We start from the raw sequence: 24,316 nt of genomic DNA, 5'->3' as shown, positions 1-24,316 counted from the left end.
GATCGAACGTGGGAAGTCGGGACCACAAACGGTGTGAAAATATTACAAATGTGTGCAAAACATCAGACATCCATGTCGCCTTTATAGTTGTTGTGTTTTCTGCTTTTGGGCAACGTGAGGCCCTTGTTGGGGCTTAGTTCAACATCGGTTCACCATTTTTTCCCTTGAAGTGCGTCCAAATAGCTGAGCAGCTTTGAGGCGTGCGCGCGCGCGCACACGCTTGCACCCTGCTGGAAGCGTACTGCGTTTGTTCCTCCCAAATGTCGGTGCCAGACGTCTCGAGCCATCAACCCGGACTGAATATCAAAAGATGTGAAGGATTCCAGTATATTGTCGTCAGCTCTACTTGTAAATCACTGCATGTCTGGCAGATGGGGTGGGCTCGAGTCAAGGCAAACTTACTTCCAGAGCCAGTGAAGGTAAAAGGGAGGTTTTTTGGGGTTGTTTCTTTTTTTCCTCTGAGACAGCTTATGTCTCTCACCTTTAAATCTTCCAGCGTTTAAATGTCCAACAATAAAGCATCTTTCAGCACAAGGTTAACAGAAGGACACCTTCTTGCTTCTCCAAATAGCCGAGCGCAAAGTCAAATGCAGCTGAATAATCTGGAAAGTCGTCAGCAAATCAGGTTGTGTAAATAAGCAAATGTTAGCTTGTCCGGGAAGAAAATGTGAAAAATGTTTGGAGTTGGAGAGCGTAGGCTGGGGCCAAATCGATGGTGTGTGTGTGTGTGTGTGTGTGTTGGTGAGCGGTAAAACAACAGCAGGCAAATGTATGCGATGCTTAAATTGTATATTTCAGGCTTTCGCCGGACACTCCAAGCCTGCACTAATATCATTTTGGTGAGCGCCTCACTATTGTTGCCTGGGAAAAAAAGTACACCAAACAAACTGAACAACAAGGTTCATCAGTGCACTGCAACATATGAATTCATTCACGTTTATTATCATAGCAACGTACAGCAATAATGTATGCTCTTAAAACAACAACTATTGAGACCTACCCACGTTGACACGATTTGCATACTTTTGCCAACATATCCTAAAATACGTCACACATACATTTGCCCAGAATTGATCCCCGATGGAATTGTTTTCCAGCTTTTTTTCAATCATACTTGCATTTATAAACCCACAGACGACAATGTATGAATACTCCACATATGGTTACGTGACATTGTCGAAATCAAAATGAAGTGCATCATATCAAATGTTGTTTTCTTATTGCAAATGTAATATTGCAATATTGGTGCTCGAAGTGCTAGAGGACTCTGCATCTTTTTGCACAATTGGAGAGAGAGAAAAAAATCAAAAATGTACCAGCGTTACCAGATAACGAGCAACCCTTTATTGTTCAGGGACTGTTTTTTTTTTTTTTTTTTTTCTGTCTCCAAAGCGTTCTCTGTCAATTGACTTTCTGTTGTCGTCCTCGAGCGGCTCCGACGACCGGAAACAAATTCCTTGTGTGTTTTTTGGACATACTTGGCAAATAAAGATGATTGTGATTGTGATTCCGTAGCCCAGATTAGCATCACATTTGGGGCGCACGTGGAACAGATCGTAACAACAAGATGTTGTCCCTGTTTTGGAAAAGTGGGGTTAAAATTATTCCTGGATTCATTTCATTTTAAAGTACAATACTAAATTTGTCCCTCCAAAATACACGCGACTTAGAGTTTTGTGCCTTTAGATACATACAATCGGCAGTTATATTCTACACATGTAAATGAGAAGGTGAAGCAAATTCGGTTTTTGTATGAAAAAAAGAGTTGATCAAATATGTATTTCCCCCCCCCCCCGCGATTGCATTGCATTAAAACAAAGGGAGAAACAACAACTTTCTGTTATTTATATGAACTATTCTATGACTTTTTGGGAATGCCAAGAGTTCGGCCTGTAAAAGGTAAAAGAAAAGAAGGGGGAGGGCTGCCGAGCGATCACAGGACCGAGAGCTTCTTTGGCTCTGCGGCTGTTCATGTGACATGCGTGACACTGGATTAGCCTGCGGGAACATTCCCAAGTCAAAGCTGCAAAGATCTGCGTGCGCGCGTGTAATTGACAAGTGAGAGGAAGATAGGGAGATGACAATAAGGTTCTGTGTTCGCCTGCTCATCATATGATGAGGCCTGCCTTCACACTTAAGTCAATCACACACAAACGCGTTCGCTCGGACACAATAACAGACAACGCTGAAACATTTATCAGCAGCAATCAGGCTACCGTCTACACGAGCGGACTACTTTAACACACACACACACATACTATATATATATATATATATATATATATATATATATGTATACACACACACACACACACACACACACACACATGTATGGGTCATTGATATATAATTTGGTCAATTTTCTCGCATGCTGAAACAGCCGCGCTTAAAAGTCCCACTTTCAAAATGTTTTTGATGAGTTCCAATTTTCGGCATCGATAGCAAAGGCAATCCCGATTGACAGCAAACGGCGGTGGCCCGTTGAAATGCACTTCTTTTTATAACGCTAAAGACAAAAGTGCCGTAAAGACACCAACGGCAAGTGCATAAAGGATCCAAACTACTCATCAAAGCCATGGCACCCTTGTCTTTACACAATCGTAGTAACGGTCAAGACAAGCAATAGTTGCGACACTTTCCCAAATTCGTACATATTCATTCATGGCTCAGAAATAGCATTTATTTTGCTGTCTGCTATTGCGTGAATGCAAAATGGCTGCCTCATCACAGATCCCTCCGGTGTATTGCGACATCGGCCTGAAGCGTTAACGCGAAAGACAACTTGAATGACAAAGAACCAAAATTGCGTTGCTCTTAGTTCTCATGGAAAAGCTCAATTAAGTGATCCAAAAATGTCAGTAGCATCTTCAGAAAACATGTTGCCAACCCATCCATGCATCCATTCGCGCCGGAGCCTCTCCCGGCCGTCATCGGGCAGGAGGCGGGGTCCGCCCTGAACCGGTCGCCGGCCAATCGCAGGGCACATACGAACAAACGACCATTCGCACTCACATTCACACTTACGGGCAATTTAGCGTCTCCAATGAATGCATGTTTTCGGGATGTGGGAGGAAAGCGGAGTGCCCGCAGAAAAGCCACGCGGGCACGGGGAGAACATGCAACCCCGGTCCTCAGAACTGCTCGAACCGGCCGTTCACCAAATCATGGAAGTTTATTTCAGACACCTAACGGTCAAGACATTTGCGCAGCACGAACAATATTATGAATTCGGAACTTTTGATGGATAACAACTGCCAATCATTCAAAAACTCGAATGCCGCCCGGACATGAATTGATTTTCAAAATGAAATGAAGTGGACCATGTTACCTTACCGTTATTAATCAAATGATATAAAAGTGACCCGTGTACAGCTACCTATACTATGTTTATTTGAAGGAATAGGGACCCTTTGACCACCTGTCCCATGCACTTAACGGAAATTAAGCAGACTGAAATGTGGAGATAAAACATGAAAAGAGGAGGCTCAATAATATCAAACACGAGAATAAAACAGCTGAAAGTTCTTAACACCGTAATAGTACATCAGTAGTACAGTCAGAAGCTGAAAGGAAGCAACATCGTGGCACAAACGTAACCTCACACTGTCAATCCACGCAATGCTGTCGTTGTCGTCACCCAGGCTGAGAGCCAGAAAAGTCACGTCCGCCTAAAAAAAGTCAAAAAAAGGATTCATCCACACAAGCTCTCAAAGTAGACCTTCCGTAAGCAGCGCTCCCCCTTATGGTACATTTCGTTTCTTTTTTCGGGGTCCGAGGGACAACGAACCGAGACTGCGATGCATTACTCAAATGCGATTGGTGCCGTCAGTCCGCGTTGGGCGCAGAGGAACTTCCGACAACGTATCGTGTACTCGTGTACCGTTGCAGTTTCTTTGTTTTGAGCTCAAACCCCGAACGGCGTGTTTTGTTTTTTTCCTCTCAGTTTCAGCGATGTCCTTATACAACACGTCGTCGTCGTCGTCCTCGAATAGCTTCAGTCGAGCGTTACGTGCGCGACCTACTTGCTTTGAGCGATAACGATTTTGCCGATTTTGGCTCTTGCGCGTTCATGAGTTTAATCGAGCCGATTCTGATTGTGAAGACTTCCTGCGATGTTGTGGACCAACCTGGGCCTCGTCGGCTTGTACAAACCTTGTCGTTCTTCTGACCTCGTTTTTGGGAGTAGCTTCCGGAATTCAGGCCGCGGTGGACTTGTTGGTCACGCGAGAGTTGCTCTGGTCGGAAGCTCTTTCGGTCACCTTCAGCTTCACGCACGACTGCTTGTCGTCCGTCATCGGCACCTCCGCTGGAAGGCACCAGCAGCACAGGCAGGACTGCAGGAAGTCAGATTGGGAGAAAATAAGTAACCTTCAGTGGATATCAAAAGTCTACACACCCTTGTCCAAACGCCGTGCTTTTTGTGATGTAAAAAAGAGACCAATCAAAATCATTTTTGTATTGGTTTTTCAACGATGAATGTGACCTACAACCCGTACAGTTCCGTGGAATCTTTTTTCTCTCTCCATCGTTTCGAGAGGGAAAGTCAACATAAAGCAGTGAAATAATGTAGTTTCACAAGTGTGCACACCCTCTTATAGCCGGAAGGAAATGGGAGTCAGCACACATCTGCCACCGTTTAAAGCACCCCGACATTTTCAGACGCTCTCGTAGGCTTTTCCAGACCGCCTGAAGATTTTGCGCCAACACCGACTGCTCTTTGGAACTGTTCCTAATTCAGCTGAAGAAAAGCAGGCCAAAGCACGACGCCGCCACCACCAAACTTCACCGCACTTCACTTGTCCGATTGTGGTGATGTGCGGCCAAGTGCCGTGTTTGTGCCAAACATGCTGGGCCTTTTAGAATCGAGGCTCAAAAGTTAGCCTTTGTTTAATCGGACCATCGAACATTTTCCCACATTTTGTGATTTGTATATCACAAAAACGGGACATTTGAACAGGGCTGTGTTGACTATTTTGCGATGAAGCTTTGGCTTACCCTGAAGCAATTTTTGAATCGCTTGCTGACCATGTAGAGGGCGATGGGGTTGATGCAGGAGTTGACAGACGCCATGTTGATGCCAATGTAGTCTAAGACTAAAAAGAAGCTGCAAAATGCGGAGATGACTTCTATGATGAATCCCCCACTTGACTTTCATGTGATCATCACGTACCTGAGCAGCTCGCAGCGGTTTGGATCTTTCTCGTTGTAGATGGTGAGTTTTAGAATGCGGCTGAGGTGGAGGGGGAGCCAGCACAGAGCGAAGACCAGAACCAGACAGAACACAGTCTTTGCAACCTCCCGTCGCTGCTCACAAAAACAAGATGTTTTTCTTTTGGGGAGTCCCATGATGACTTCTGGCTCACAAAGCGCATTTTGATCAAAAAGATTTACGAGAGTGGAAGTCTCGTGTTCGGCTGGAATGAAGTACAATGGCATAATTATCTAAAGAGGGCACATTCTCCGGTCTGGTTTCCGCTTTTGAGCGAAGAAAGTCTTATTTGGGTCATTTTGTGTTTTTTACCGTTGCACGAAGTAAAGCAAAAAACAAAAAAAAGAATTAAAAAAAGACATTTTGGTGCCAATCCCACTCGGGATGACTTAATTTCCTCGAGTGACCACAAAGAAACGTCGATCATTTTAAAAAAAAGATATATTATTTTTTAATGGGATTGGGAGAAACTTTATTTGAGTGGTTAAAACCAGCGGTGTCCAACATACGGCCCGCCGGCCAAAACCGGCCCACCAGGGAGTGCAATCTGGCCCGCGGAATCAACTTGAAAGTGAAGAAAAACGCATAAGACATTGTGGTGGTGGGGACTAAGGATCATTTGAGAATTATTATGCTCATGTAGAAAATGGAATGGTCAAAATTCTCAGGTCTTCATAAGTGGATTTCATTGTCAAGCATAAAAGTCTATTTTTCAGTTCCTGTACCTGTGACTAAAGGTTTCGCACCTTAAAATACAATCACTGTCATCGGGGATTATGCACACGTCGATGACAAACTGAAACAATATTTTCTCAAGAAATCTGAAATGGAGTTGTAAAACAATAATAATAACAATAATAATAATTGTAGCGAGTACAATCATGTCGCCAGGACGAATTTCCATCGCAGAGGTTTGCAGTTTGCATCGACAGTCAAATAAATCCACGCAATCACGCCAATTCTTTCGTCTGCACCCAGCGGGCAGTTGAAAAGAATCCCATGCGAACGTATGCAATGAACAAACCTGTTTGAGGTGGTCACTGAGAGCAATTTGAACGCCGTTCTTCTTCCTCAGCATCTCACAGGTCATCAGAGTGTAGAAAATGGCAGTGCAGGCCAACGGCAGGCAGAAATATGCACTGAAGAGCCACCAGTCCTTCACCGCTTTATAAAACTATGAAGAATCACACGGAGAGTCAGCAACGCATTCCAAAAGAACTTGTGCTGCCAGGAATAAACGCTCGTCGAGCCTTTGTGACCTGGGTGTGTCTCAAATACACACTCCCTTTACACAAAACATTTTTGAATAGCAACGGAAGACACGAAGCTCGATTTACATTTCGGTATTTTGCGCCACAAATGAAAGCGATTGCTCCTGCGATACACGGCAGCGCATGCGCTCGGCTTAGGTGAGATCGTTATATATTTGTGGCGTGTCTGACAAAGTGTTGTTGTGCGCGTGCACGTGCAGGTCAGCAGTATGTGTGCAGCTGTGCCAGCGCCAAGTACTGGAGACAAATTCCTTGGGTGTTTTTTGACGCAGTGACAAATCAAGACGATTCCGATTCCGATTCCGATTCTGAACAGACCGCATTCGCGGGGGTTTGTGAAGCTCCGTGTATTACGGCTTACCCTCATAAGGTCTGTTTTCTGCATGGGGTGCAACAAACAGATCCTCAAGTGCTCTCCTTTGTAGTCCATGGTGATCATGTCAAAAGCCACGGCCTCGGGCGCAGCCAGCACGATGGATAATATCCAGATGAGTGCAATTTCGATAGCCATCCACTTGGGAACGCCGATCCCTTTGATTCGGCTCCACGAGGTCACGGCGCGATACCTGACGGATCCGTCGCATCGCATGAGTTGGGCGGCTAACTAACAAATAACAAGAACAACTCGTGTGGGGTATCTTTGGATTGAATCTCTACATGTGCAATACATGCAGTTTTACTTGCGCAACACGTAGAACGTTGCTGTTCCCTTTGCTAAGCTACCTGTGAACCGCTCTTCCTGTATTTCTACGATTGAGTTCTAAAAATCTCGTCATCTGACCCGAACATGAAACCCCTTCACTACTAGTACTACTACTGTTTGGCCTTCGAGCGTACAATTTATTCTGCTATAGCAAGTATACGGGGCCCGCCAAGCCGCCAAATGTAAGTCAATTTCTATCGTGGTGGGTAGCGCCGCCACTCCCACTGGACACTTTGCCAAGTTCGCTCGTGACAAATGTTTTTGGATCTGGAAAAGGTTCGCTCACACTCCAAATTGTTGAGAATTGATTTCCTCATTTTCTTTTGGGAATCTTTGTTTTTCTCTGCCTCCCGCTGAAGTCGCTCTCGTCTGCCTTCCGTGATGACGCACGCGCGCAGTAATGCTCATTCGGGCTCTCCGTGACCTAACCGATGTAAGCTGCGGCTAGTGGCCGTTAGCAACGGAGCCCAAACGCTTGAGCATTTGAGCAAGTGACGCAAACCTCGCTAGACGCAATTTGCCTTTCATAGCAGCGCAACGGTGAAAGTCGAGCCTCTAAACAGCCAGCACGTTGTGACCGATTCAATTACTGACCGACAGGGACGGTCGTCTCCGTCGGCTATTTGGCGAGTTTGCTGCTAATGTTAGCCGCTAGTGAAGCAACTTGCTTAAAGCTGTAAAAATTAACATTAGCTTAAGGCTAACGATGACGATTTCATTAGCCTTAGCACACAGCAACCTGGCTAAGCGGCGTGCCTACGTGGCGGCCGTGTTGGCGGGGGTAACGTTCCCGTCGAAGGGGCATTGAACCTAATCAGAATGTACTCATTTCTCAACCGAATTGCTTGAGGTTTAAATATATAAATGGTTATATTTTTTTTGTCAACAGCAAAGCTAATACAGAACATTTGAAAAGAGCCCCAAAATATTCTCACCGACATTACGGTTATTCCCAGTCCCCTTTTTGTGATTGAACGTGATTGTGCATAGTTTTTGGTTCCAGTTAGTGCACCGAACATTTGCAGCTACAAATGTTGAAGGCCACAGTATTGCCTTCGTTTTAATTTGGACTACCTTATCATCTTCTTAAACATCATAAAACATGTCAGGAATGCTGGTACAAGCGGTGAAGTTTATTAAAAGTTAACTATACTATTATCGTAATGATTTTCATTTTTAGTTTGCACATACAGCAAACACTTCGAGCTGGAAGTTAATGATGGCTGGATGACAGCAGCTTGAGCTACAAGTTGTATTGGATCGGATTAGTCAAAATAATTGCCAAAATAATCGGCGACTCGTCGATTCTCCCAATCATCATTTGCGTCAGTCCTAATTTCGGTTGGGAAAAAATATGCCTTTTTTTGCGTTGAGCGGCCCCTAACTCTCAGCGGCCGGTGCGCCAAAAAAGTTCACGTCGAACCCTGCAAGTCACATTTGCCAAATGCTCAAAAGTCCATCAGACTAATAATAATTCACATCCAGTAATCCGTGGATAAATGATGCATTTACAGGGGAGTCAGAGGTGCAATGTCAGAGTTCACTACCTGGACAAGGTTCCCCCTGGGCACTGATGCATGCGGCACGAGGAAATGAAAATAGAGGCTCACGTGAGAAGCGGGACGAAGGGGGTGCGCTGGGTGGCGCGTGTTTGAGAGGTGGGTGGGCTTGCCTGTCAATACTCAGCGCACACAGACTCAGCACTGTGATCCCCACCGAGGCTTTCTGGACAAACGGCACCAGCTTGCACAGAGCCACCCCGAAGGGCCAATCCTCTGCGAGGAGCTGCGGGGAGAGAGTTCAAGGGTCAGAGTTCAACCACGGGAGGGACTAAAGCCAAGTCTTCCGCTCTGTGTCGTTTTCCCAGCTTCAGGCACCGCAGACTCCACACGCGCGGAGCGTCATTGTGCTTAGGTGTCGGGCCCCTCGAAAACACAGCCATGTTTTTTGTCAGACGTTTGCGAGGTACGGTAAGCCTGTGACTGGAGCGGCAGCTCGATTCGTGACCTTTCCCCCCCTTCACTTCAATAAACAGTTAAAATGGGTCATATTACTTTGAAACAGGCTCCTATTACATTTTCACCAAGAGTCACGTGCAATTGTAACCAAGTGCTTTTCATCGGCCCAACACTGAAACCTAAGTATGTATTTGCATCAGATAATAATAATCTCCACGGGAGTAATGTAGTCGTAGTTGAAATTGGAACTGACCTTGTAAACGTTTATGGGAATGCCAATGACGATGTGTAGCAGGTCTCCAAGAGCCAGGCTGGCGATGAGGATGTTTGGCCCGTTGCGCATGTATTTATTGTTATAGATGATCCGTAAAAGTGTGGAGTTTCCAATGATGCCCACCACAAACACGAGGCAAGACACCACCGTGTTGATGTATTTGAATGTGTCACGGATTTCTGTGGGCGCACTGCACATGGGGGGCAATCGACGGCGTGGCGTGCTGATGTTGGGCCGCACCGGACCCGGCACGTCCCGCTCGGCTAGCCCGCGTCTTTGCGTGGCAGCAAGAGGGTCGGGGGGCATTTGTTTTTGGGGTTCCAGCTGCCCGCTGGCTGTTAGGAAATGAAGGCCCAGCAGGAGGAAGCCCAAATAGTAAAAGGTCTTCTTCATCCTGGCGTTTGATTGGGTATTTGACGTGAATGCCTAAAACTGAGAAAGAACAGCGACTTCAACAGACGGTGCACACTTTAGCTCCTATTCTTTATTCATCCTATTCATTCATCCTGCATGAACAAAGTGAACAACTGCACTTGGTGGAGTGATTGTTCATGTAAGACGTGCGGCGGTATTGTTTTAAGACCTACATAAGAGTTCACATTCATTGAGGCCAGTATATACAATATTAGGACAAATATACTATCAACCAATTGCCCACACACAAATGACACAAATTAGACCACCGTGATGCATAATTAATTAACAGCATTGGTAATTACTCAAACGTTAGCATTGTTTCTTCATACAGCAGAATTGTTTTACCAAAATTATATTTGGAATGTTGACGTATAATGAGGATTGTTGTTTGCGAATTTTCAAATATACTCTTTAAAAAAATCATACAAATTGTAAAGCATTTTATTTCTTGAATCTTTATTCAGATGATGTTTATTTACTTGCATTCCTAGATTTTCTTTCTTTCTTTTTTTTAGTAATTAGATGTACAGTGAGTGAGTCGGCTCAAATTTGGGTATGAAAGGCTGAATTCAGTTAGAAATGATCCTCTTCTATTTAAAAAGTTAAAATGTTGAGAGGCCTGTATTAAAGCAGGTCGATGCTGAACAGGATCAGTATGACAGATGGCTTAACAAATTGTTTAAGAAAAACATGCATATAAATTAAACAGTTGAACACGTCTAATAGTCCCGTCCCAAACAGTCCTGTCCCATCCCGATCCATCCCGACCCGTGCCGTCCTGTGCCGTCCCGTCCCGACCCGTCTCGTTCCGTCCCATCCCGTTCCGTCCTGTCTTTTCCCATCCTGTTCCTACCCGTCCTGTCCCGTCCCGAATCGACCCGTCCTGTCCTGACCCGTGCTGTACTCTCCTGTAGCAACCCATCCTGTGCGTCCCGTTCTGTCCCGTCTCAACCCTTCCTGTCCGTCCTGTTCTGACCCGTCCGGCCCCGTCCTTTCCTGTCTCGACCCGTCCTTTTCTGATCAGTCATGAATCGACCCGTCCTGTCCTGTTCGCTAGTAGTTGTACTATGTCACAGGGTGTCGCACTGCCTTTCCTCTACATATAAGAACCTGACTCCAATGTAACGTTATTGTAGTCATATGCCGTGTTATTCTGCTATTATTCTCTGTTGCTGCTTGTCTTTTTTTTTTTCATTTTTGCACTGTACTCTTTTCTTTGTCTGTCCCCTCACATACCTTGTTGTGTCCGGCTGAGTTTCCAATATTGATCACAATGCAAACAACCACAAAGGGCCTCTTTCTAATTCCCCTGTTGCACAGAAAAACGTCCAGCATAAAAAGGCAGAAAGAACCACCGTTTTGCATGGCCAAGCAGCTGAACACTATCAAAAGCAAAGCCACACTCAAAATGTCATTATCAAAGCTCCGACTTACTTTGTTCCTTGCTGAAGTAGAAACGATCCACAATCCGAACTTCTCAGTTCAAATGTCCCCGCTGTCCCGTCACAGCGGAGATGAATTCCTCAAATTGGATGGAGGCCGTCGGTGAAGCGACAGCTCGGTCATCTCCGACAGCGGCTTGCCTCGTCAGGCGGGATTCAAGCTCCGGATCTGTTCCCCAGAAGCGCTCTCATCCTCTTCCGTCCACTTAATGGCTGAGTCTGCGTGTGCTCAGTCAGCTGGCTGGATCTTGGCTCCTCAACCACTCCTCATTTGATCTCGAGGAGGCGTGGAGGAAGGCAGAGGAAGGACAACTGCAAGTTGCCCTTCAGAGGAAAAGAGTACCATCCAAATTCAAATATAGGGAATTGTTTTTTTGTGTTTAAATCTTCAAAACCTTTGTTGGTACCTCCACTAAGTGTGAAAGTGCCCAACGGAGAGGTGTTTTTTGTTTTTTGGGGAATAATGGTGTGTCGGGTTTGTTTGTCTGTTAGCAAGAATAACAAACAACTAATTCTAATTCGCAAGAGAAATTAGAATCACAATACAAAATAAATGTCGTATTGCTGCTCATTTCCTTTGTCAAAGTCGTGTTCTTTCTTTGAGAGTAAGCAGCTTCCCAGCAGACAAACGCCATCACTGATGTCAAACAACAACAACAACAACAACAACGCGCACATGTAGACGTCCAGTAATTTAGTCTTCAATGACGCGAGCACACGTCTGTTTTTCTTTTTTATCCACTCGAGCACGGCGCCGTCGTGTCGACTCCGAGCCGAGATTCAAACCCAGAACCTTCGGCTATTCTCGCGACATTGAAACCCCGACGATGTAGAATCGCCGGCCGGTCTCGCATGCAGGCCCGACCCCGTTTAACTTGAGGTCAGGTGTTGAGAGAGGAGGACGGCGCTAAGCCAAATACCGTTGATCCGAAAATATTCCCTCTGCGATTCCACGGCGGTGAAAAGTGTTGCTCCACCTTGGCGGATGATTCACATTACCCGTTAAGCGCCTCAGTGAAACGTTACAATTTCAGCATGTGCTCGAATATTTGAGTCGATGAGCCTTGCGAGCTGGCCTTCAGCCCAGCGGCCGTGAAACATCCTGACACGCACCCTCCATTATTTCAGACCTTTGCTCTTCATAGCAAGCAGAAGCGCTTTCATTCAACAGCAAAGACGTCCGTTACACACAAGACAGAAAGCGCCACAGCAGCATTCGTGCTCCGGCTCTTCTTAGGAGCCCGTGTTTTGCATTTACTGCAACGTTTGAGGGCACATTGAGACACCCGAACGTCTTCGCTCATTTCCCATTAGGTGTGGACCCCCCGCGTTCGGCCCCCGCGGATTTACCGATTCGCAAATTATTTTTCCAATTGCAGCGCAGTAAACGGAGACTCCAAAAGTATTCTATATTGGACAAATGGCCCAATGGTTTCAAAATAAAGGGCCCAATTTTCGTGACCAGTATACATCCGACAACTGTGCTCCAGGGGCGGGTTAGAGCGATGTCGGTAATTTCGTAGACCGGCGCGGCTCGGCAAAACCGCGCAATCTGCGGCCGACTTCATTCGCAGCCGATCACCGTGGCTCCCCTCCATCCCTTGAAATGCGGCGCGACAACGGTCTCGACGGCGACGACGACATCTCTGTGCGGAAGAGGACGATGCGTCATCGCGGGCGGCCCGTGCGCGACCGGAGCAACTCGAACGGCTCGCCGGAGCGAATGCAAAATGAGCTGGTGAGAACTGCTGGCGATTCAAAAGGTTGGCGGACCGATGCGTGTGCCCGATCAAATTTAGACGTTTAGACCGACTTTCTCCCACCAATTTGCCAGTCCACCGGGCGCATCTTGCCAGCGAGCCTCGCGCTTGCACGAAAACCAGGATCGGCCGGCATTTGCACCGCACCGCAGCGCAGATGCGCCGTCTACGAAAATACAGGCCGAACATTCGCAGCCGCGTCTTACCGAACTGCTGTTTTTTCTTGTAAAGGCACTTCCCGTTGACGAAGGCTCATCTTGTTACAACTTGATTACCTTGAGTGTCGTCACGAGGGCGCACAGCACATCTTCCGCGCTCGATCGGGTAGCAGGGGGACAAACTCGAAAGTACGCCCGCCGGCGGCGCACGGAGGTCGCGTGTGTCCTGGTCTCAAAGGGTCACGAGAGGACAGTTGGCCTTTGTCCTGCAGGAAGAATGACTTGACACTTTATTAGATCCATGAAAGAAGCTTTCTTGAAGGTCCACTGCCTCTTCAATCGCTTTTTTATGATGCGTCAATAATGAAATGCTTTGGAAGTTATTGTAGACATGTTTGAAAAACGTCAAGTACGGTATGCCCTTCTCGTGACTGTAATTGCATCGTCGCATCCTCTGCCGCTGATCTTGAGTCAACTGGCGCTTTTAAGGAAATTTGGAGGGAAAACCTACGGGAAACCTTCAACGTGAACGAGCGAGCGAAGGAATCTTCTTCAGCGCTTTGATCGTTCCACTTCCCGACTCTCCCGCAAATGTACTTTAAGTGACTTATTTCTCAATAATTCCAAGAAACTAGCACTTCCCAAACACATGAAAGCACTTGCCCACTTGCACTTTAGAAGTGAGGCACTCATTTCATGTGAAATGTATTGAAGGATTTTATGTACTTGTTGATAGGTCTTGTCTGTTTTTTAGGGACCACAAGTGTAAAGTAGCGCGATGCTAATTCCGTCACACTTACACAAATCAGTGTTCATTTATGTGCATTTTCATTTAAAAAAAAAAATACAAAATCTATTTTGTTTCTTCTGTGCCCAAATCTCATTACGTAGTTGTCCAATATAAAGTCATTTGTAGTTGTTGATCAGATTAAAACAAAAAGCAAGTGTATTGAAATCACAGATTGGACTGTGATTTCAACATCTCACATGACTAGCTCTCACACTTACTGTTCAGATGCTTTCACACACACAACAACTCAAACGCTCTCATACGCACGAGTCTTGCTCTCATTGACACGACTGTCGTATACTTGTTGATTATTGCGTTACAAAAACGCTTTTGATGAGATTGACTTTGTTTTGTGTTTTGTCAAGTTTCGCTGCGTCTCACGTTCATGTCCCGTCGGTTTGTTCGTTCTGCGTCAGATCGTCGTCGTCGTCGTCGTCACGTGTCGTATTTCCGGAGAGCCGTCACGTCGGTCGCCTTGTTGTTTTGTAGCCGTTTGTTTCGTTTCCCAATGTTGGTTTGTCACTTTGAACCTTGTCTTTGGGACTTTGTTGATTTAGTGTTTGCTTCCACGTGCCTTGTTTGCCTTCTTTGAAACAATCTTTTTTTTTTTTTTTTTTTTTTTGCTGAGCAAAAAGTCAGCAAAAAAAAAAAAAAGATTTCGTTTGACGCCAACACACCAAAAAGCCTCGAATCGTGACAAACCGGCCGAAATCAACATGGATCCTGATCAAACAACGATTATTAAGCACGCTTGCTTATTTCCCACACCCTCTCTCATCTTGGTCTCTCGGTTAGACGTTGCGTGTCATCACCGAGAAGTCGTAGGTGAAAGCGCTTGCTTGTCCCTACTCCGGTTAATCAAAGATCATTCTCGTCTTTTGGCATCGAGCGTGACCACGACCATTTCTTTTCTTGGCTCCAATTCACAGCAGCGCTGATACATTCTCCCACGTCATTTTTGTCTTCAGTGTCTTTGCCGTGATTTCGGATTTCTTAAAAGGATCGCCGCTACCATATATGGTCGTTTGGAGGCGTTTCTCAATGCAAATGAGGCTCAGCGCGCGCGAGTGTGGAACTGTACCACAGGTGGGATGAATCAACACTGATGACTTACTGCTGTGATTATTTTCGCACGAACACACCTTCAACATTTCAGCCGTGCGAATCTGTTTTACGCGCTCTTTGATAAACGAGGCTCAGAGGACTCCAAGATTTCCGCAAAAGGATCCGATTTTGAAATTGTGCTCCAAGGACTTGACCATAATGGCTCTCCCTGTGTCGATTTCTTTTTTTTTTTTCTTGTCGGCTCTGAGTTGCTATATGATGGATTTTAATTACATATGAAAGTCCTTCCATATTTTCATGACGAAGGCTGCTCCTAAAAACACTCATTGACAGGTTTGAAAGCAATAATCTTTATCATTGATAACAGAGCCTTTCAAAGATGACATCATTTTCTCACTTGTTAAGAATTCATCAGTTCACCTATGGAATGTTCCATACAGCTCACGTGAACATTTTGCGGCACAATCGATCAACGTAAGCACGTCGAGTCGCTCGAAACGGATTTCCCGCTTTCGTTTGGGCCTTCCTCCGCATCTGAACCTTTTCCAATCACATTGTGGCTGCGACGCGTGTGTTCCCGCGACACGATTTCCATCTGGGCCCCCGTCATCCCTTCCGCCCCAAACCGTCGGCACGCGAGTCTGCCGGTCCTCATCTGCCGAGAGACGACGAGGACGACATTTGCCTCAATGACGCTCTGTAGGAAGGCGTTCCCGCGCCGCCGCAGGCGGGTTCGATTTCCCGCCGCTGCTGTGCCCGAGTCCGGATACAAAAAAACGGTTGGGTTGCATTCGGAAGGGCATCTGGCGTTGTCGAAACTTCTTGCGAGTGACTCCTTCAATCGTGCCCAATCGAAGCGGCTCCTCTCATTCCCTCGAAAGGCCGCGCGATGACGGTCTCTGTGCGTAGGACGACGCATCGTCACTGCTCTTGGCCGCCGGGGCAACAGGCAAGGCGAGCGGCTACGCCGATTAAGTACACAACGAGCTGCCGGTGATCGTTGGCAACTTAAATATGTTCACGGAGATCGTGTCTCTATCCCCGCCCCGATTGTTAGCTGCGTACCGGCCAGTGGCACGATTTAAAAAACAATGATGCGGATAATAATAAAGCGTTCAATGAATGGATTACGTCGGACATCTACCGCACGTCCGCCGTGCTTGCGAATGTGTTGCCCGCGCCCCGATCCAATTCGCCAAACTCGTATTAGGCCAGCCGGTCTCCCTACTGTGCCGGGCTAAGACCCGGTCCCGGCAGGACTTTACGTTTAGACCGGCTTTCTGCCACCAAATTGCCAAAAGACACACCCTCGTCGCGCCGAAATGTCCGGCTCGTCGCAGATCGGTCTGCCAAATTGGACATGCGCAGCGAGCTTTGCGCTCGCACAAAAATCGGGATACGCCAGAAATTGCACCCGCCGTAGATGCGCCATTGACAAAAATACAGTCGCTATTAAAGGGCCACTGCGCAATCCATCTGTGTCCATTAAGCGTTTGCCCCGTCTAAATGAAACCCTGAAGTTGAGGCAGGGAATGGGTTGGAAATACTTCCCCGGCAAACAAACAGCCCTTTTCCACTTGGAAACATTTCTCCGGAAAACAAACGGCACCTCTCTACTGCACATAAAATATGCAGCTTGGCACAGCTCTACTCGTTAGCAGCGCTTTTCATTTGGCAAAAACGTGGTCCCCTAAGACCTTGCGCTAAGAGCAAGAGAGCCTCGTCCTCCTCCAGAGTTGTTTGTTCGCCCGTATCGTTCTAATTGAGGCGTTCGAAGCGGCAACATTACAGCAGCTGTAATATTTGAAAGTGCGGCACGGCCGGCGCAAAGCGAGACGAGAAGGGCTGAGCGAGCTCCTGCCGCTTTCACCGTGTCGTGGAAAAGCTGCGAAACGCTTTTCGGGTTTCGCACCAACCGGTAGGCCGGTTGCTCCCGGAAAACGACACTATTTGAAATATGAATTTCGGATTAACTGCACGTTCGAGGGACCGAACCCCAAAAAAGGGATCAGGCCGCACGCCCCGAAAAACAGATTCGAGCGGATACAGATGTTATCGTTGAGTTCACAAAGCTCTCCAAACGATCAATTCTCAAATGTACTGTTATTGAATTCCCTCAAAAACACCCACCCGTCTGAGCATATTCAACCACAAAATGCCTCCATCACGAAAACAAGTAAACCATTGAACTTTGTTAGATTTCATTTGAGTGAGAATCGATTTGCACTGACACCAAAACGTTTTGAATCGTACATTGAATCTACAGTAGAAGGACAAAAACAGCTCATACCTTCATTGAAACTGAAGAAAGGCGATTTGCCGAGAACATTTTTGTCCCGTTTTGAAATCTCAAGAACGCTGAGGAATCATCCACATCATTTGCCTGTGACGCGAACAAAACGGCGCCGCGCGTTCTGCGCGCAAAAACCGCCGACTTTGAACCCGACGTACATTCCCTTTTTCGTCACGGCCGGGCAGAAAAACGCACAACTCGCAAAGCTTTTATCGAGCGGCGACTGCAGCAAAGGCCGCGGCGACGCCGGAATTTGTTTGTCGTTTGTAGCACGGGTGGCGAAGACACGAAGCGGTACGGTATTTATGCTCGTGCCGATGACGCGATCCGTGCTTCGATTGGCGACGCGTGCTTCTCCAGAAATCCTTACGTCGATATGTGCCGGTGTGTCGACGATCCTAGAAAACCGTCGAATCGAAACCAGCGTGGGCTACGGAGTACGTGTGTTTATGGCACATGTTGGTTTCATTTGCACAGCCTTTTGAACAAATACTAATCACTGAAACATGACAAATGGAATATCAGGAACTTGTCACCATATGCCGCTGCTTATGAATTAGTCCGTTGCTCTGAGTTTGGACGCCTGCGTGCGAAAACCAACAAACGAACAATTGGCCTTTTAAGCGCAAGACGAAAAGATCAAGATCCCGTTTCTCTCTGATCTTCTTTTTCTTTTTACAAGACACAACGAATGTGTCCATGAGCACACATTTGATCTTCTATCGTCACATGATTGGCAGCGCTCTTCAACTGCACATGACCTACGTACAAAACTTTTTTGTTTTCTTCTAAACTGCGATAGTATCAATGAATCTACAAGCGCTAGAACAGTTGTCGGATTCATGCGTGAGTCGCCTTTTGCTTCGGTTTGCGTCAGATGGCACCTGTGGGGAAAAGAAAGCGGTTCGATCGCAAGTCCACAAGGCAAGAAACGTTCCCTCGGCAGATTACTGTGACATTTCAAGTCTTGCCTTCAGAACAGAACACATGTGACTCTTGTTTGGCTGAGGAAGAAGCTGGGTTGTGTGTCTTCCCGCTTGATGTTGTAACTAGTATATTATCGCAGCGCTCGTCACTTGAAACCGCATCCGCTCCTTGAAGTCTCGGCGCCCTTTCCGCAACGCTCGTTGCGCCGGACTTTTGCAATAGGAGTCATTCCAACTGCTCTCAGTGCTCGAGGAATCGGCATCTTTTTGCACAAATTGTCAAAATAAATAACTAAATAAAGGAAAAAATTACAAAAAAACGTACCGGCATTACCAGATAACGAGCAACCCTTTATTGCTCAGGGACTGTTTTTTTTTTTTTTTCTGTCTCCAAAGCGTTCTCCGTCAATTGACCGTCCGTCTGTCGTCGTACCGGAGCGGCTCCGACGACCGGAAACAAATTCCTTGTGTGTTTTTTGGACATACTTGGCAAATAAAGAGGATTCGGATTCTGATTAAATACAATGTCGTAGTCATTTTGGCTTCCTTTTATGCTAACCCATTTTAACATAGTAAAACAACTCCTGTGTTGTGTTTTTTTTTGGTCACGAACCAAATGTTTATGTCTTGTTGCAGAAAGACTCAACTAATTTACAGATACAAATTGAAGGACTTGAACCTAAAAAGTAGAGTTAGGATCCCAGAGGAAAATGCGCAGACAGCGGCATTTAGCCTCCGTTTGCGTCATTATGGCATCCGGTCGAATGTGAATTCATAAGAAAACAATCTCAAACCCAAAAGACGCGACTCCTATAGCCACGATACGGCCACGCAAGCCAAAAACGGCTAGAAGCCTATTTTGAACGTTTGCCACTCGTATACCTTTTCACCATTAGCGCTTCAATATCACCTTAATAATGCTCTCATCCTGTCACGGTCTGCTCTGCCACGACAGACGGACGATCCGTCAGCCATTTAAAGCCTCGTCGATGACGCAATCAGGGTCAGCGTGTCGGACATTAAACGCGCAAGACGCAGAAACGCGACGTAATGGGAGTTCGGCCGTATCTGAGCCGTTCGCCAGTTTCTGGCTCCGTGGCTCTTGGGGGATTCTGCGACAAGGACAGCAAGGTGCGACTTTCCCCGTTACTGTTCTCCGTGAACGGTGAATTAAGACAACGGTGAAATCCGAGCATTTCCCGACCTGCCGTCTGCGGATCGCGTAACATTGCATCACCTCGGCCGAGACAGAGCTATCTTCAAAGCCTGACCCTCTCGACCGTGACGTTAAAGTGCACTGCGTCCTGGCTCGCACTTGATCTTGAATGAATGATCAAAATCCGTTGCAACTTTTCTGGCGGTTCGGTGTTTTGCACTCGGGTCCTTCACCACACTCGCCTCGTTTCGCAGCCATCCGACTTGTAATTTGATAGTTTCTGTTTGGATCTCGCTTGAGGATGTAAGGCTCGCCTCCCGGAGATGCCGCTCGGAGGTGTACGGCAACGTTCGCATTGCAACACGTCAGTCGGTGCACATCGCGAGTCGCCAACTGTCATTTTGTGGCGATGGTCCACTTAGGTGGCGTTTTGGCCGCGTCGCTCGGTGTGCGGTGGGGCTCATGGATGTTTCGGGCTCTCGCGACGTTTCTGTCATCAACTGCTGTTTTCCTTCATCTGTTACCAAGTAAATCCGTGGATTATTTCTTCTTCAGGACATCCCACACGACGGCCGGTGTTTGGGGTGTTTTGATTTGACTTTCCATCGTCTCTCAGCGTCGCAATTCCTTATTTTTCCCCCACACACGGCTTGCTGGTTTTCATGTCGGTTACACGGCTAGCAAGCATAAATCACAGGCAAAAGCACAATCTGAAACTGAGCGTGGACACGAAATGCTGTTTGTTGGGGGCGACACGCACACCTGGGCAGCGAAACACACCTGTCAGACACACGTTCCAATACGTTTGCCCACCAGTCGAGCACAAGGTGCTAGCAACTCAACGAAAAAGTCAAACGCTCATCTCTCGTCTCATCTTCATCCCCACACGGCAGAAGTAAAGCCAGGCACAGATCGAAGGTGCCATTTGGCAGGGAAAAAAACACACGCGGTTCCAGTAGATTTGTTTTATCAATGCTCTTTTTGCTCTGGCTCAACATTTAAATAACCTTCAATCGGATTTGACGCTCTAGTCACAAACTTTCCCCCAAAGGTGTTATGCTTCTCTTTCATATAAATTGCGCGAATCGATCTTGCCTGGCCGGGACCTCGGCACCTTCAAACTTCTGCCGTGGTTGCGATTCAAATTGGCGTGCTGCTTTTCCCCCCCTCTAGCATCTGCAAAGATAAGTTTGTCCTTTTAATTTGAAGATTTCTTCCACTTGAGGGCATTTTTTTTTGGAAGAGCAGTATTGCTTTGAACGATGATTTTCCGTGTTTGCTAGATTTGGACTGGGTGACGCAACTGTTCTGTAAAGTGTCTTTTGGCAACACGACGACAAAAACGCTTGCCCCTGTCCATTTTCCTTTGTTTCGTCGGCGGATCAGCGCGCCGAGACTCGCCGGCTCGGAGAGGCCGAACACGGCTGCTTGTGCTGCATTCCGGAAAACCGCCAAGTCGTAAAACGGACGACATTCTGACGAGGAAATGGGAAATTTGATGTACTGTGCAGTAATAAGACTGACATCGCGCAACAAGGGCGGCGCCCACCGAGACACCGGAAAAGCCGCAAGACAATAAACTGAAAAAGGAATTGGTATGCACATTCGGTCCGAGGTGCCCACAACCTCGATTTAAAAATGAAAAGAAATCAGGCTGGCAAAAGTAGAAGAAAAAGGGAAACAAAAAAACTAAGTTAGAGATTGTGAAATGTACCTGCATACCAAAGTAAAAAGCACACATATTTTTTGGCAGGTTTTCGTTTGCGGGGAAAATGCACAGGAAATGAAAAAGGCCGCACGTGGAACGGCATCACGCTGAAAACAAAACGCACGTGATCATTTCCTTGCGAAGAAAAACGCTGGCTGGCGTTGCCTCAGGCTCTCGTGCGCGAACAACAACAAATGGAAAACTACGCCTCGCCTGGATGCGACGGACGCCAACAGCGCTCGACTTACGTCAGCTGTGGGAGCTGAAAATAAGTCACGAGCCCATTTGGACAAAGGAAGGAGAAGACCATTCCGATTCAAATGTTGGAAGTCAAAAGAAAAAGTCACGCCGTATAGAAAGCTGAAAAATCCACTTGTATTTGTACTTGGTTACTTCCTACCACCGAATATACGATGAAGCGACGACGCCAAATTGTCGGGCCAACACGAGCTTTGTCGAGGAGCGGCATTGTTGGCACAAAATGGATACGAGAAGCGATGCAGACCGTGAATTTCCTCTGAGATGGGAGCAACCGTTGCGGGCGCGATGCGGGGAGAGACGAGAGGGTGACGAGAGCGGGCGACCGTCGTGGCGCGTTCGCTGCGCGGACGTTACGAGGGCAACATTCCCTCCCGGCTTTCATTGCTCGTCACAAATGTAATACTATAACGATGGACAAAATAATGGATACAAAAAAAAAAAAAAAAATCAAGGCACGCTCATCACTGTGCGATTTTAAAAAAAAAATACAGTCTTTTAAACCGGGACTGTCTTCGCATACTTGCAGATTTCAATTTGATCTCTAAAGTACTGCATGATTTGGCCCCAGCTCCTCTGGCTGAGTTCATCAGCCAAAAGAAAAGCTCCGAGCGTGTCGCTGGAGGCTCGGTCAGAGGCGACCGTCGCGTTCCTCTGCGCGGGAGCACTTTCGCTCAGTCAGCCTGGTCGGGGAGGAGCGCCGGTGAGCGGAAGGAGGTGAAACTGCTTACAACATACGAGGCCTTCACAAAAAAAAAACGGAAAATAGGGCTATAGCTGCCAACGCTAAAAAGACAAGTATGTCATGCTGCTGTTGTTGTTTTTTTTGTTACGATCAAAAAAAAGGATGGTTTCATTCTCTCTTAATAGTATAGTTTGATGATGTATCCTGCGTTACATTGTCTTGTCGATGTATTCTACTGCTTTTTTACATTTTGGCCAGGGGACTACAGAGGAAAACTCGCCTTCTGGCTAATTCTGGCTCTCTCAACCATGTGTACTTCATGTGTTTTGTGAAATTGCATTGTCCCCTTTCAAAAATAAACTGAAACTGAAACCGAAGGAAGCGTAACACTGCTTCCGCAATTGAATTTATTTGGGAAGACGGCGAAAACTCTCATTTCTTCACAACAGGAAATCACGTCGAGCAAATTGAAGGAATCGGGGTGGGCTCATTCATCCATGTGTCCTCACCTGACTTTCATGCATCAGCGTGGCGTGGGCTCGATCTCCACTCTTCGAAGAGGTGGAGAACGCGGACCTGAAAGGTTTTCCTTTTGCCGCAGGTGTCCTGCGATCCGGGTGGGAGTCGGGCCGAGGCCCGCCGGAAGAGGCGGCGACCGGGATGCGGAGGATTTGGCACGGTCAACTCTTCTTCTTCAAGTCACCCAGAAGGCCGTCGTCATGACCGGCCGACAAGTCCGTTGTACCGAGCGGCCACGGCACATCAAGGTGCGTCTCGCGATCGTAGCGGAAGCTTCGTTTCGTTGGCGAGTTCCGTTCAAAACGTCTACGAACGCGCCGCACACGCTCTCAGAGAAATCAATTGTGATGATGGCAGCTTACAGCAAAGCAAAAGCCCAAATTCGCCATCTCGAGAAACTCCAACTTTACGCAACGAACAATGAAAATAGTTTGGAATGTCGAAATGAGGCAGGAATTTGCCCAAGTGTTTCATGAATTGAGATCATGCGCGAGTACGCGAATCAAGGGACTTTTCGAGCATATTCTGATGTGTCGAGTTGCGCCTGTCGGTCGTTTGGTACGCGAATGCGTCCACTTCAAACTCGAGGCGTGGGGGCCACATCTGGCCCGCCACGTGAATGTACACGGTCCACTTAAGCAAAGCATGTGCATCTACTTTCTCACTCAAATCTGTACCAAAATGGTTGCTATTCTTCACTTTTAATAACGTTGCGATATTGCATTTCAGCATTTAATGTTGTTAGCAAACAAACCCCCTTTAAAAAGATCGAACAATCGTTTAACAAGCTACTTTGTGGCGCGGCATCATCCTCCATCCCCACAAAAAGCGCACGATTATGGAATTGACGCATTTCAGGCGTCGTCGACGGTCAACCGATGTCTGAAGATTGGCTAAAATCTCCTTGGCTTTTAATGACCACGGTTCAACCACCGGGTTTTGCGTGTGAATTGAGAAGTCTGTTTTATAAAGGTCGGTTTTCAAGCACATGACGTCAAGACAAAATACCACATAGTCACAACGCGGCAATTCTACACCACCGTAAACTGCAATCATTAGAAAAGTAACAGATACACACTCCGAGACCGTGCTAGTCTAGGCCACATGGAAACGGTTTCTACATCGGAGCCATCTGCAATCAAGCAACTCTGATCGGCGAGAGAACAAAGCACAAAAGTCAGCCGTCCATCTCGCAAGTGATTCTTGGAGCCGCAGGATGAAAGAAAGAAAGCGACCCACATGCGCTGTAAATTTCCTCTCACATTATCTCGTTGAACATTCGCCGCGTTGGCCCCTTTCGTCTTAATAGAACAATCGGAGCGGCATTACCGGCGGCTCATCCTTGTGATCCCCCCCCCCCCCCCCGCCCCCCCGGTCCACCTCGAGCGTCTTCCGCCGCTGTGTGAATGTAGGTCAACCGCGAGTTAGCGGGCCAGTTGTTTTGTTTGAAATTTTGGGATCGAGGCCAATTTGCGACTCGGGCATTCATGTAAACTAAGATACGACGGCGGAGGAGAAACTACAAATGTTATGCAACTCTATGATGCTGTGAACATTGGCACTCACTCCGCAGTTCCATAAACAACACCAAATAAGACTCAGTCGTGATTTTAGGCTTGTTCTCTGATGACGTATTTGATTTTCAGATTTTCCAAACCCGCGGGAGCCTGCTTCCTAGTTTGTGTCCCGACCGGACTCCCGGCTGCGGTGTCCTCGAGCAAATG

The 24,316-nt window shown here is 46.9% G+C and overlaps 1 protein-coding gene across 4 annotated transcripts; it reads right to left on the bottom strand.

Moving 5' to 3' along the window:
• Window positions 1-920: 920 nt before the first annotated feature.
• On the bottom strand, window positions 921-23,934 carry ednrba (endothelin receptor Ba). Of its 4 annotated transcripts, none has more exons than XM_061695033.1 (11): window positions 22,583-23,934; window positions 13,310-13,458; window positions 11,267-11,598; window positions 9,395-9,847; window positions 8,856-8,968; window positions 6,842-7,046; window positions 6,234-6,383; window positions 5,171-5,304; window positions 4,996-5,104; window positions 4,153-4,334; window positions 921-3,668 (listed from the first exon to the last, which is right to left on the bottom strand). In XM_061695033.1, the coding sequence occupies exons 4-10, from the start codon at window positions 9,806-9,808 to the stop codon at window positions 4,197-4,199; spliced, it is 1,263 nt and encodes a 420-aa protein (XP_061551017.1). In that variant the 5' UTR covers window positions 9,809-9,847; window positions 11,267-11,598; window positions 13,310-13,458; window positions 22,583-23,934; the 3' UTR covers window positions 921-3,668; window positions 4,153-4,196. The 4 variants fall into 4 exon arrangements, with proteins under 4 accessions (XP_061551017.1, XP_061551020.1, XP_061551018.1 ...); XM_061695036.1 differs by lacking the exon at window positions 22,583-23,934 and adding an exon at window positions 11,069-11,141 and having other exon boundaries at window positions 13,310-21,831; XM_061695034.1 differs by lacking the exon at window positions 22,583-23,934 and adding an exon at window positions 14,364-21,829.
• Between the last annotated feature and the right edge of the window lie 382 nt (window positions 23,935-24,316).

Source organism: Phycodurus eques, chromosome 13 (assembly GCF_024500275.1).
Source record: "Phycodurus eques isolate BA_2022a chromosome 13, UOR_Pequ_1.1, whole genome shotgun sequence".
In the NCBI taxonomy this organism is placed as follows: domain Eukaryota; kingdom Metazoa; phylum Chordata; class Actinopteri; order Syngnathiformes; family Syngnathidae; genus Phycodurus; species Phycodurus eques.
Note: the sequence above shows the minus strand (reverse complement) of the source record. Positions and strands in the feature narration are given on the sequence as shown.

Bases quoted from the DNA above. Each gene is read 5' to 3' on its own strand.
- ednrba (XM_061695033.1), bottom strand. From the start codon at position 9,808: ATGAAGAAGACCTTTTACTATTTGGGCTTCCTCCTGCTGGGCCTTCAT. The intron at 7,047-8,855 runs GCAAGCCCACCC...CGGATCCGTCAG, and splicing joins TGTGCGCTGAGTATTGACAG to GTATCGCGCCGTGACCTCGT. The intron at 6,384-6,841 runs GTAAGCCGTAAT...GATTCTTCATAG, and splicing joins AGAAAACAGACCTTATGAGG to TTTTATAAAGCGGTGAAGGA.